We start from the raw sequence: 13,741 nt of genomic DNA, 5'->3' as shown, positions 1-13,741 counted from the left end.
GGTTATACCTGTTGGGGCGCTGAAGGTGCTGCGTGCCATACACTCGGCGGGAGGTGTCTGAACGAGATATATACCCGGCTCACTACTTTATCTTCCTTTTTTTATTTGTTTTCTTTTTTTTTTTTTTTCTGTGGTTTGCATAAGGCAGACCGTGTGTCCTGCCCGGTAACGTGGGGAGGGGATGCTGGGTGGCTTCCCCCACCACCAACCCCAACAGCACATAACAACAACTTGCCCAGAAACTCTTCCTGGGTTGCGCTTCTCGGTAGCTGTTCCAGTGTGGAGGCTGTAGCGGTAGGGTGGTGGTTAGCTAATGCCTCCCAACTTAGTGGTTGTGGTCGCCGTCGTAGTCGAACCCACCTTGGTGGGAGCCTCAGCTGAAGCTGTGGCTTCTGCCTCAGATCTGCTTGGGCAGCGTCTGGTAAAGAAAAAAAATCCTGAAATAGTTTAATCTGTAGGAGCACACCAGCGCCAAGTGGAAATCGTATCTCCAGTGCAGCTTCTGGCACGGCTATCTCTTGTTTGCCAGGCAGGGTGAGAAGGCATGGTGTAACTGAGAAGGTTGCGGCTGCTCCTCAAGCGCTTGGGGTGTGGACGCTTGAATTTAGCATTGTCTGCCCTGTGGAAAAGTACACAGGGAATGCAGTACAACTGCCTCCATGCCTAATGTATAGGTGTAAAGTGTGAGGCTAAAAAAAACCCAACTTTCTCTTGGTTACCTGCTACAGTGGGGAGAAATGCATGTGTGACTCCTTTTTCCCCTCTGATGTGGAGAAATTAAGTTGGAGCTACAGAAGGAAACCACTTCTGGAGGCAGTTACAGTATTTTGTGTGGGATGACTGGAAGGCGCACTTCTAATGGATAAAATACTTGTGATCTCTCAACTTAAAGGGTTTCAGCAAAGTAAGAAAATGCAACTGGACTGCAATTGAGGCAACTCGTGCAGAGAAGATTTACAAGGGCACAGGAAAGCACATATTGCCACCCTAGACTTGCCAGGAGGCTGGGGGGGAGGGGTCATATTTGGAGTGTTAGAGCTGGTAAGAAGAAAAAGCCTGACAATACACTGGCTGAAACCAGTCACTGGGTCAGTGAGGTGCTAAACCTCTTGTTGAAACAGGATGAAACATTCTTGTTTGCTTTGTGATTTTTTTTTTTTTTAAAGCTACAGACTTTCTATGAGCTGTTTCATACCACAAGAATGCTTGTTGTGGCAAAGGCATTGCTTCAGAGATGCTCTTAAAGTGAGCATCGCCATTTTGCTCTCTGGGGCCCAGGGCTGAGAATAGGGACCACCTTCTCGAGCTCAAGAGGCATCTGTTGCTTGGAGGATTCATGGTAATAATGCTCAGAAGCTGTACGTACACTTTTGGGTGCCCAGTAAACATGGATGCAGGCTTGACCTGTTAAGAGGGTGGAGGGGAGGAGGAGTGGTGGTGGTGGGATGTACCAGGGGTAAGGCTGCTGCTGCCCAGAGGAGTCACAAGGATGGAGCTCTTCAAGTGGCCTTCCCAAGGAGTGGCTGTGCTCACTCAAACCCACTAGGATGGACAAGAGTGAGAAAGGAGAGTTAGGGAGGTGAGTGCTTCTTCCTCTTGGGGTGTCCTGACAAGTGGCTGGAAGCCTCAAAAGGCAGTAAATGCGAGCAGCTGGGGTTAGCCAGGGCTAAGTGTGTGTAGATCAGCTGGAGTAGCCCTTGACTCTCAGGGCTCACTACATGTTTGTACCCTACCAAAACTGTCAAGGGGAGTTTCAAGTATGGTGTTAGTGAACCTTGTGTCCTCTATGGAGGAATAAGGAGCAGTTTCTTGGGTTATTTTAGGCTCTTAGGCCTCAATGAACAGTGTGAAGAGAAGGTGTCTTGGGGCAGGCAGTGCTAGAAGATGGGAACAACCCTAATAAGAAAGAAGGCTTTAATGTTTCTTAAGGCACTGGAGATGTGAAAAATCCATTAAGTAATGGAAGTAAATTGAGCAAAAATGTTGTGCCTGAGTGCAATTCTGAGCCTGAATTTGAAGGTACAACCAGTGACTGGCTTGTGGCCATGGGAACCCCTCAAGAGGAGGAACAAACCTTCTCTTGCTTCTGAGTAGTCTTGTGGGTGTGGGGTCCTATTGCCCAAGTGCTACTCTGGAATGGTGACAATGATGTGGTTAGATTTAGTGCACTTCCTGGAGCAAGAGAAGCTAGAAGGTCCTGTAAAAGAAGGTAAAAGGTCCTGTAAAGCTGTGATCAAGTTTACACAGTACTGCCTCTTTTTAAAATATGTTGTCTCGGAAGGACAGGTGAGGAATTGAAATGGTCTGCAGCAAACCTGCAGGTATTTGTAGGTGGCATATTAGGTGGCTTGTATTTGCCTCCATCAGAGGCTTGATGAGGGCAAGAAGAAGTAGAAAGAGCAAAACAGCTAGGTGTAAGAGGCTATTAAAACAAAAATTGTGAAACTCTCAAGAAGTTGAAGCTGTGTCCAAAGGAAGATAAAGGTTCATAAATGCTGGTGAGTCAAATACAAAAAAAAAAAAATTAAAAATAAGGCTAGCCAAAAGAAAGCTTTAGGTATAACTTGCAAAAAGCAAACCCACCTAATGTATCCCACTTCAGACTCATTAGGAACAGGGAGCTTCCCAGTGAGTCCTTACAGAGAGCAATCTGTCCAGGTGTAAAAGTGTGTTATGAGTGATGTCCTGTGGGACTTTTTCTTACAGGGTGTGTTTGGGGAAGACTTCGGGGAAGTTCTCTACTGTAACCTGTCTTTGTCTCTGAATCCGTCACAGGCTTGAACTGATGTCTCAATGAAAAGGTGGTGAAACAACAGCAGCAAATACTGATTAACAACTTGCCAGGGTCACACAACAGTTACTTCAGAACTACAAATGTATTGTGCTTAGGTAAAACCTCCTGCTTGCTCCCTACCTCAGTGCCAGAGGGCTGCAACGCAGTGAATTTGAGGCTTTTTTTTTGTTTTATCTTATGCTGGGTTATATAGAGTGTGGCACATGTGGTGCCTCTGGAATAGGCAGAGGAGAAGATTCCTTAAAAATAAGTTGGTGTGCACACAGAGATGTGACATTAGGGAAGCGAGAATGGCCACCGTAAGGGGAAGACAGACTTCATGAAGCTGTTGACTTTGAAGCCTTCAGAAGCCTGAATCTCGGGGGGAGAGAGAGAGTACTGGTTAGTGTTAGCTCACTTGTTCAGTGTCTCCTGGAAATCTCAAGACTCTTAGGGAAACTAAGCAGTCCTGGAGTAAGATCCCGGCAGGGATGAAATTGCTGACTGAGTGGAGGCAGGGCTGAGATGAGGTGGAGCTCTCTTACCGTGGAGAGAACCAGCAGAACTGGCATGCAGGAGCAAACTGTGTGGTGGTGGATACAGTCCCACCTTGTAAAAGCATGTGAGGTAACACTTTGATGCTTGAGTAGCATCCATTATTCATACTTGGAATGATGAAGATAGGTACATGCTGACATAGCAGGCTGTGTGGCACAGCAGAGCAAGACACTTGCCAAAGGTAGGCCTCAAGTAACATGTGGGAGACAGGAGCAGAAAGCAGCCTGGATTTATGAACTAGTTGCCTTAGGGGCATCTGTTGCCAGAGGGATGAAATCTCGGGAGAAAAGGGTCTATGGTAGCCTCATGAAAGCACGAGGTGGTGCTCAGCAGCAGATGAAAGCCATCTTCAGAAGTAAAGGACCCGGAGAAGTGGAAAGATGGTGCCACTGCATAAATCTATGGTGTGCTGGTGTCTTGCAATGCTGTGGGCTGCTCTGGTCTCGTGCCTACCTTGAGAGGAACATAGTGGAGCTTGGTAATCTTTGGGAAAGGAAGAGGAGGGTTTCTGCTATTGAGAACTGTTGAGTGAATTGGGATTTTCCAGCCTGGAAGCAGATGGGGGGGGGGAACATGCTAGAGGTCTGTAGTGTCACAACTGGCCTGGTAGCAGGTAGGGCTTGGCTGTATTGAAAGAGTCGGTGGGCAAGAACTGCGGGGTATGAAGTCTGGGAGGAGGAAGTTTTGGAGAAGCTTGTGGCTGTGCGCCAGGTGGTGGTGCTTTTTCCCCAGAAGGTATTGTGGAGTATGCAGTTCAAGGGGTAGCTAATGAATGCAGTGTTTGGCAGCCCTTGGTTAACTTTGCTTCTGCAAAGGTACTGTCTGTGTCTCTGCACAACCTGTAAGTGCTCAACCTGTAAAGTGGGAGGTTAGTCCTGGGAAATGCTAGTCTGCCCAGTTCTGGTAGCCTTCTTGAGGAGCCCTCTTGTAGGATGCTGTGCTAGATTATGAGGGTAACTGGTCTGATGGCTTTTCTCCAGTTGGTAAGGCCAGACCAAGCATGTATCTCACTAGCATGATGCCCCCCAAAACTTCTGGGACTCCAGAGGTTTGGTTAAAACATGCTTGTGGCCTGAATGGCAGGTATGGGGACTCATAGATGGTTGCTAGAAATGCTTGTCATGCCTCTGCAAGTCTGGTTTAAGCATTGTATACATCTAACTTGTATGAAATGGTTTTTATTGTTGCACTTAAGTAAATAAGTTAGGTGATCCTGTCTCCTTTCAGAGGGATGGCTGCATCTTGCCTTCAGTTCAAGTATCTCTGCAAACACCAAGTTCCTCGCTGCTGTTGTGCTTCTTTAGGTCAGGCTGGCCTACTCCCAGCTGGGTTTGCCTACAGCTCTTCTGTCTCAGGGTTAGTTATGCTGGCCCTGGCGTCTTTGGTCTGGTCTGTAATGAAACCTGCGCCAGTTCAGGCCTTTGCAGGTTTGGGGTTTGATTTGGGGTTGGCGAGGGAGGTGTTAAGGCTGATGCAGGATTCGTATAAAGCTTTTTCTGCCAGGCCAGCTCAAACTTGGCAAGAGGGCAATGGAAACATCATGTTATGTGCCTTATACCTAAGTGGTCTTACGGAGGCTGGTTTTGAATAACCTTGGTACAAGCACGTGCTTGATTACCTTGAGTTGTGTAATGAGTGACTACCTCTAGCTGAGCTCTCAACTTGCAGGGTTTGCTCAGGCTTGTTGGCCCTGGTGACAAAGTCTTTTCCTAGTAAAACTGTCGGCTGCTCTGAGGAGCTTTGTGGATGTTGGGCAAGCAGCTGGCATAGGAATGCATACGGAGCGTGTGCCTGCATGTTTTCCCCCTGGCTTCCTGATGCTGGACTAAAAGCAAGGGCTTGCATTGTTGAATTTAAATGCTGTGGTTTTTTTCCTTGTGAATTTTGTGGAATACAAAGATATCTGCTGCTAATATTTATAATTTAATGTATTATTGGCAGTGAAGTGCGGTAGCGTTTAGTCAGAGTTCACATTGAGTCTTCGAGCAATTATTTTCTTGCTCCTTTACACTACAAGGCAACTGTCTTGTCCCGCCTCTCCACTCTTAACAGTGCTTTGTGTTATACCAACATATGTATTGTTGGTGGGAGTGCCTGCTAAAGTAAGATCAGTAAGATTAAGCCTGCAGGGCTCTCTTTCTGCAACTTGAAGATACCTTTGACTTTGTTCTGAGCCATCGTCTCATCTGCTCATGCTGTCAGGAACAGCCAGGAGCAATTTGGTGCTCTGGCTTCTACAGAGGGTCTTCCCTGCTCAGGTGGAGAAGAGCCAGGATGGGCAGGGAAATACACATGTGTGTTTTTTTGTATGTATATATGCTCACACATATAGAAGGAAAAGAAATTAGTTGCTTTTGCTTTCTGTAAGCAACTGATTTGGTTGCTGACTGCAGCATATGAATCAAAATGCTGCTTGGGCTCAGCTCAATGTGTTTTAATTCTGCTAAGTACTGTGAAGTCAGGAATGGGGTTGGAGGGTGTTGCCTTGAGAAACCTGATGTGAAGCTGCCTGTACTTGGAGTTCTAGCAGTCCTAGCTCCTATTTGCGATCTAAATTGCAAATATAGTAGACTGGCTTCTGAATAGGAACTTGTATGAAATGGGCATTACTCTTGGCAGTGGTTCAGGAATTCTGTAATGCTGCTCCTACTGTACTGGAGCACCATTTTATTGCAGTAAATGCTGTGACATTAACTTAGCCCACAACATTCTTGAAACTAGCTTAAGCAGAAAGAAAATACTTCCTTTCCCATCTAGTTTTTTTTTTTTCAAAGGCATTTGGAAATAGTTGCAGTTTCTTATATAACTGCTAGCACTCATTGCACATCTGTTAGGAAAGCATTTTTTTCAGAAGTTTGAAAACCTGTGCTGTTGTGGATAACACTAATCCTGTAATTAAGGGTTTAGAGTGATGTTGAGCCTCATCTGTACTTACTGTTTATGGGTTTTTATTTATAGAGTACCAGCAAGTAACAGGACAGAAACGGATAGTTCATTACTGCTGGTAATGTTCTCAATGTCTTTGCCTATGTGCTTTGCAACAGTGTATGTCTGGTTCTGGTTTTGTTAACCCACTGTCTTGCACAGTGAGGGAAAAAGTTAGTTGTCGGTGTTATGCAGAGGAAGATCTGAGTCAGGTCTTTAGCTGAAAGCTTTTCTGCTTGAGGTGAAGGGAAGATAGTGGCTTTTTCAGTGTATTCTTGACGCACTGGGTAAAACCCATATAAGGAACAGTCATGTAGAGCCTGACGTACCTTCTTACTTCAAGAAAAAAAATTGATAACAGTATTTTGTTAGGTGCAATGCTGAGCTGACAACACAGGAAGCAGTATTTATTTTTGACAGGGTCTACCATATTGTTACGTATTGACTTACTCTGCTAGCGGTAATGCCGTGAAGTTGATGGTTGCATATAAGCTTGGCCTCAACCTGCTAAGATAGCAGAACCCATAGTTTCTTGTGCAAAGGCTTGGGGTTTTTTTACAGACTTTGATCCATACATGGGGTGTTCTTGCAGTGTCTTGTTTCTTCCCTATCTCTGCCTCCATGCTGTGGAAGTGGAGGAAAGGCTGGTAGTAACCTGGTGGATGCTGGTGGGGGTGTCCCTTTTTCCAAAGCTTCATCTGCCACCTCTAAGGACTTGATAACTGTTTGGACCTTGAGGGCCTTGAAAGGCAATTCTGTCCATGGAAAGGTAAGATGCTGTAAGGTGTCTGCAGCAAGTGGGGTGCCTGCCCTGGGGATTGTCTTTTCTCAAGACAGAGCAAGGTGACAAGGTCAGAAGGGACTGAACAAAATGGTCCTTGCAAAATAGTGGTTAATCATGGAACAAACTTTCCAGCTTCACAAAGTAGTGCCATGCATTGTTGTATCATGATGTGTTAAGAAAAACTGCAATTTCTAGTTTGAAAAGCTCAAGCTTTTAATGTGTGTTTACACCAGTATCATTAGACTTAGTGATTCCCTGTGCAAGCCTCCTGGTAGGAGACCATATCTGTGAAACCCCAGGTGTTAAAGGGGGAAAAAAAAATGCAGTGGAAATTGCTTGATAGCATGCTTCAGCACTGAATGCTCCCAAGTTTATGCTGAAGTTGGCCAAGTATGGTGAGGGGAGGAAGGCAGAGTGATCTGTATGGCTTCTGCCTCCTGGATGGATGGCTTGTTTCTCATCTCAAGTACAGAGTGACTGTCCTCTGCAGTGGTACAGATCCTTTTTCAGTTATCTCTTGTCATATGGAAGAATAAAATAAAACGGTGTCAAAGATAAATACCTGGACACACTCTTAGATACATGCTCAGAGACAAAACCAATGGTTTTTGGGAGAGTAGTGAGGGAGAGACCAGAGCAATGGAAAGGACTGACTTAGGAGAAGGCACTAGTCAGAGTGTGGGGCTGGATGGGTGGGAGGAGGGAAGTCCTGCACAGGAGGCTCACTAGAAAAGGCACAGGGCTGTGTAAGGAAGGAAAACAGACCAAAAAGCCTGGGTTTTTCGTTTTCCTGTTGCAACAGCTGTTTTTCCTGTCACAACAGGCAGAAACATGTATGCAGAAGTAGAGCCTTTGAGCCAATGGGGGTGTGTTTGCATGTGATGTAAAAAAAAAAAAGTGAGAAGCCTCCGTAGGATTAGAGGAGGAATAACCAAGAATTTTTATCCTTGCTTAGCATATGTCCACTGCAGCTAGGACAGGATAGAGGTAAGTCAAGCAGAAGTGAGCTGGGAGTTGTAAGATGCTTAGTAGTATAGTGAAAACACAAGGAAGCCTAGCTAGCTTGAGCAGGGATGTTGGCAGCATACTTGTGCCAGAACATGCTGTTACTGGAAAATCATTGCCACAAAGTTTCCAATATGATGAGTGAATAGTACTTCTTTAACTTCATGTTTTGGTTAAATTGGTTAAAAAAAAAAACAAACCCTCAAACCTGTCCTGAATTCCCCTTCTTATACTTGTTACTACAGAAACATTTCTTACATGTTTTGTATGCACACAGACCTGCTTTGCTCATAGTTTTGTAGGCTTTTGCACATGTGAAGCGACTAGCTTCAGGAAAACAGACAGTTTTGTTTTTTCTGTTAATTTTTTTCTCAGCACAGGATAGATCTACTTAGAAATATCCTGTGTTACTCAACTCCTATGACAAAACAGGTCTGTTAGATTGGGAGAACACTTGAATTGAAAACCCAAACAGGGGTTTTAGGGGATTTTTAGGATTTTCAGGGGATCTGCTTCCATGCAGCCTGGGTGGGAGGGGCTTGCACCCCTTTCCTGGGCAGGAAAAACACAGCTACCAAAACCACCCTAATACAGCTGCCAAAACCTACTGGCATAGCATCGGTGGGCAGAGAAGTGGCTGTTTTCCAGCCTCTGGTGTGCCAGATTGGTCTGAGATGCTGCCGAGTGCAGCGGGTGCCTGTGGGGCTGTGCTTGCTCTTCTTCCAAGGCTGGCATGGGTGCCCTAGTCAGTTGTTGTTTTTATGAACACTTGAAGTTTCAAATTGCTTTCTTGCCTCCTGCTTTAAAACTGCCTCTTCTAGTTCAGTGGTCATTGTGGGTGGGAAGAGCACAAACTGAGATCACAAGTCTACTTTCCTTAAACTGAGGCAAAAAGCCACTTTTCCTTGCAAGAAGGAGCTGCTTTTTTCCCCCCCTAGTGCACCATGGACAGAATTATCACTTTAATACTATGATTTTTTTAGTGACAGGGAGCAGTTCACTGACATCAAGTATTATGACTATTCTGTGATCCCATAAGAAGGCTCATGTCTTTCTGTGATAGTAATTGTTTTCACAGGATGGCTGCTTTCCCAAGGAGAAAACATGACACCTAACACCCACCCCCTCCACGTACCCCTGCCCCCTCGAGTGAAGTCTTTTTTAAAAGGAGCCATACTAAGTATGTCGGTTCTCCTTAATGTTAACCAACCTGTTTTTCTCAGAGATCATTAACTGAGCTTTCTGCTTTGCTTGAACTTGTAAGATTGTCTGCATGGCTGTAGCACGGCTTAGAGTTTCTTCGCAATTTGAATACTCTGGCCTCAAAGGTCTGCTGGGGGATCAGCTGTGGGGTTTGGTTTTACAGTCCTTTGCTGTGTCCTGGTCTGTTTGCAGCACTGCCTTGAGCTCTCTACTTGAACACTGAGGCTTGTCAAGCCGCAAACATAGGTAGGTGCAGGCAGCTGGGTATGCTTACAGCTTTGTAACTCCTGAGTTCTTAGCAAAATCAGAAGAGGCCATTCTCCTAATGCCCCAGATATGGATTCCTATAAAAGATGAAGACTGACCCGAGAAAGTGAGTCTCAAACGGTGTTACTAAATACTGGGTAACTTAGCTAGGGGCTAGAAGCAGTGCGTGAGTGTTTACCATCACTAAGCCCTCCTGGGTTTTTGAACTGAGATGAGATGAAGTCTTGTTTAAGTGATGCTGTAGCAGTGAGTGCAGGGAGAGCAGCAACCCTTCTCCCTGCCAGTCCCCCTGTTGCACCTCTCCCTTCCCCTGGGGTGCTGCTGTGGCACATTAAATTGAAATAATAATGCTGTTGGGACATAGTGTGTACTACCAAGGTTCTTCAGCATAACTTAAAATTATTTTGTCAGTGTAGCACTAACAAGGAAAGTGGTAGGTATGTGCAGGCTTTGTTCTTGCTGTGTGCTTTGTGAGTAAGGCTGTGCCTACGCACCAGCAAAGTGCATTTTGCATAGGTCTGGAAACCTCTGTTTGGGTTTGGCTCTTAATGCATTATGTATCACTTCATCTTTTTCCCAGCTGAAACCCTGCAACTCCTCTTTGAGTCGGGTGCTGGCTGTACGAGAAATGCTGGTTTTTCTGGCATGGCTGGCTTCCTGTGTGAATTGACCCTCTTGCTTTTCTTCACTCATACCTGAGCCCTTTAGCACTGCAGTTGGGATGCTTTCTGCTGAGAAGCTACAAGGGATATAGGCCAGGCTGGATGGGGCTTTGAGGAAACTGGTCTAGTGGGAGGTGTCCTTCCCCTGGCGGGGGGTTGGAACTAGATGATCTTTAAGGTCCCTTCCAACCTAAACCATTCCATGATATATCTTCTTAAACTCTTGCTTAGCTCCATCCTTTGTCCTGTGTGAATCTTCAAAGCTTTCCTTATTATTTTTTTTTTGGGGGGGGCGGGGGGGAAGCAAGCCTAGGAGGTTAGCAAAGACAGCCATGGCCAGCAGAGTTGTGCCTGTCCTCAGTGAGTGCAAGCACTTGTGGGACCAGGGCAGTCAGGCTTGGTGTGGAAGGAGTATACCCATGGGTGCTGTCTGTGGGAATGCCTTCTATATTCTTACTGAAAATTAACTTTTTAAAGTAAACACTTTCCAGTTTCTTGGAAGCCAGTCAAGAATGTTGTTCCCTTCTAGAAGGAACTTCTTATCAGAGATAAGGCTTTGTTTTTCCTCTTCGTGCATGGTTAGCCTAACCAAAGCTTCAGATGTTCTAAGCTTATTGCTTATCTGCTGCAATGTGTGGTATTTCTGTCCTCATCTTACTTTTGTAGAACTCTTTTTAATACTTAAATGGACTTCAAAGGAGAGAAGGAAGAGCAAGAAGCATGCTCCAGCTTTCTAGTTTTGTCTTGCTTTCTCTTTCTTTTGCTTGCAAGACAACCCCAGAATTTTTTTTAAAGCAGGGAGGATTCAGTTTGTTCAAAGCAAACTGTTAGTGTTGCCTTACCAGAATGCTGTTCCCTCTTTCTTGCAACACATCTTGATGTGGTCTACCAGATGTTTCATCCAGAAGCTAATTTATACACACAACAACTTGCCACAAACATAGGCACCAATGTTAAGAGGAACCTGGAGAGACACAAGCAGAGATGATAATAAAATAAAATTAAGTTTGATTGCATTGTTCCAGATCAGCACACAGCAGTGTTGCTATTTGAGCAGCCTGTGTTTTCTGTCTATGCAGTAACTTATTGGATTGGTTTTATCCTGTTTTGCAAGAAAGAGCACTCCTAAACTCTATACAGCAGTACACTGAACTCTTACCAGTCTGTTTAATACGCTAGAACTCTTAGCTGGCCTTACAAGGTCCTTTTTCTTGCAATACGCTTGTTCTTCAGTGTGAGACTTAAGATCACTAAGCCATACAGTGTCACTGCAGTCACCCAGAATAAAACAGTGGGTGGAGGGGTCAGTGGAAATACTGACACTTGGCACTCAACCGTACCTCAGATATTTTCAGTAAAGAACAAGAATTGCATTGTTTTCATGTGGCATTGTAGTTTAATATGTAAACGCATCTGTCAATGAGATGCTTCATGTCAGGAACTAAGTTTGATCCTATTTTGATATCCCCATCCTCTTATGCTGATTTTTTTTTTGTCTCCACCTTGTTAAATAACAGAGCTGTATCCTGTGTTTACTTCTGATGTTGTTACTAATGCAGGGGTGAATGTATGAAATGGCATTATTTAACCAGGCTTACTTGTTCTTACAGCTTGCAGGGACAGCAGTTCTTGCAATTGGACTATGGCTTCGCTTTGATTCGCAGACCAAAAGTATCTTTGAACTGGAATCCAACAACACGACGTTTTACACAGGTAAGCTGAGAGACAGCTCAGGGTGATAGATCACACTTCTGCACCCTGGTTTCCTGGCTGCTTAGAAACCTTTGTATTCCTCAAAGGTTAAAGACAAAACAGCTTTAAACAGCCTTGATAGGGCAGAGAGCAGCTTCCCCTGGCTGGTGCAGGGGGCCAGCCTGCTGTGAGCAGCCAGCCGTAGTGTCACACTATCAGTTTCTTGGCTCTTTATGCATTGCATGTCACTTCACCTTTTTCTGAGTTTAAACCCTGCAGTTCTTCTGTGGGTGCCGTTGGATAAGTGTTTTGTAGTCCCCAGGACTTCTGGTAGACATGGAGGACATCTCTTCCTGATGCTTCTCACAATGATTCAGCCAAGTTTCACTCTAAACTGAGCAGTCACAGGTGACATCAATAACTGATTCTCACACACACAGAGCCCCCAGTGACCAACCTAAGCTACACAAAATCACAGCTCCTCTACTGCCTCATCTCTCAGAAAGAGCATGCATGCTGTTGTCGAACTCTTATGGCCATATGTATACTAATGTATACTGAACATAATGGAAAGGATGCAGAAATATCTCAGTCTATATCAGCAACTATTACAAGCAACCTAGATCAATGTAGGTTTAGCTCGGTCGGGTGGAAATTATTCATCAATATTTTCTGGTCTTACAGGATCCTAGGCTAGGCTTCCCACAGGCAAAGCTTGGGACATCTTGATTACCAATTAGGGGATAAACACACATATGTTTGGTTTGCTATTACAGTGTCTTAGGAGTTCCTAATGGAATTGAATTTTATCTGAACTGTAAGATTTTGATCTCTACAGTCATTTTTAGGCATGGGTGGAAGAACACATGGTCCTTTGGTTGTCATTTGTAGGGGCTCAAACACTTCTTGAAACCAAGTAGCTGAGTTTGAAGACCTCAAACAATTGGGAATAAAGCAAATTGAAAAAAGTACCTTTCTTGCATGTGTGTCACCTTTGATTTGAACAATCCATATACATACATATTTCACATCCCTGCAGCACCTACATCTGCTATGTCCTCTACAGCATCACTCATTAGCCATCCACAGTGTGATTAGGTTGGTCTTTCTCTTGCCGAGGAAAGTGGCTCTTCTGCTGAGCTACTTCATCTGCTACAACATCCAGCCTGCCATCTAAAGGGCCAGTACAGACTGCGTGAAGCATGCTGGTAGGTGCAGCTGAAGTGGCAGCCATATAGTACCAAGGTAGCCTGTGCCTATGGGAAGTACTGCTGGCAGTGATGAGTTAGGCTTATTAGAGACCATAGTTGGAAATATTGAAATACTCGTGTGACTTCATGAAAGAGACCACAGGCATGGAGATAGCTTATCTGTGACAAACCTTGTATTTCACCCATGATATGCTGGCATGGTAGCAAACTAGTTGTTTCTTGCAGCTGCCATGAAGATTTCCAGATGCTTTTAACTGGACCTTGGAAAGGGGTCAGAAATCTAAGCTTAGTCATTGAGCTGAATATTTAGCAAGTCTTATTTTGAGTAGTCTAAAACAGCTCTTTCACCTCTTAAGATGTAACTTATGTTTTCATATTTAAGCTACTGGCTGAATGCAGAAAAAAAGTGGAAAAGAAAACAAAACTACTTGAAATCTCTGTAGGTTAAGCTGAGTTTTAAAAAAGTTTAATAGGAATTACTGTTTCTTATTTTTCTGGGAGTAGTGCCTGACTGCAGTTTCCACTGGGAAGTTGAAAAAAAAAATCTGTCAGTTGGTACCTAGTAAAAAAGCAAGTTACCTCAAGCTTTCTATATTACTGAAAATAAACTGAACTAAGGGGTTCTGATGGACTGTTTTTCAAAATGAGAAAAGCTTAAGAT

General features: G+C 44.5%; 1 protein-coding gene across 1 annotated transcript in view; it reads left to right on the top strand.

Annotated features, from left to right (window-relative positions):
- Positions 1 to 11,742: 11,742 nt before the first annotated feature.
- The window catches only part of CD9 (CD9 molecule), an 8,794-nt gene continuing 6,795 nt past the window's right edge, over positions 11,743 to 13,741 (top strand). The window contains exon 1 of the mRNA XM_009887456.1: positions 11,743 to 11,890. Coding sequence (XP_009885758.1) covers positions 11,743 to 11,890 — 148 coding nt within the window. The remainder of the gene's footprint in view (positions 11,891 to 13,741) is intronic.

This window comes from Charadrius vociferus, unplaced genomic scaffold (assembly GCF_000708025.1).
Source record: "Charadrius vociferus isolate BGI_N301 unplaced genomic scaffold, ASM70802v2 scaffold116, whole genome shotgun sequence".
Taxonomy (NCBI): Eukaryota; Metazoa; Chordata; class Aves; order Charadriiformes; family Charadriidae; genus Charadrius; species Charadrius vociferus.
Note: the sequence above shows the minus strand (reverse complement) of the source record. Positions and strands in the feature narration are given on the sequence as shown.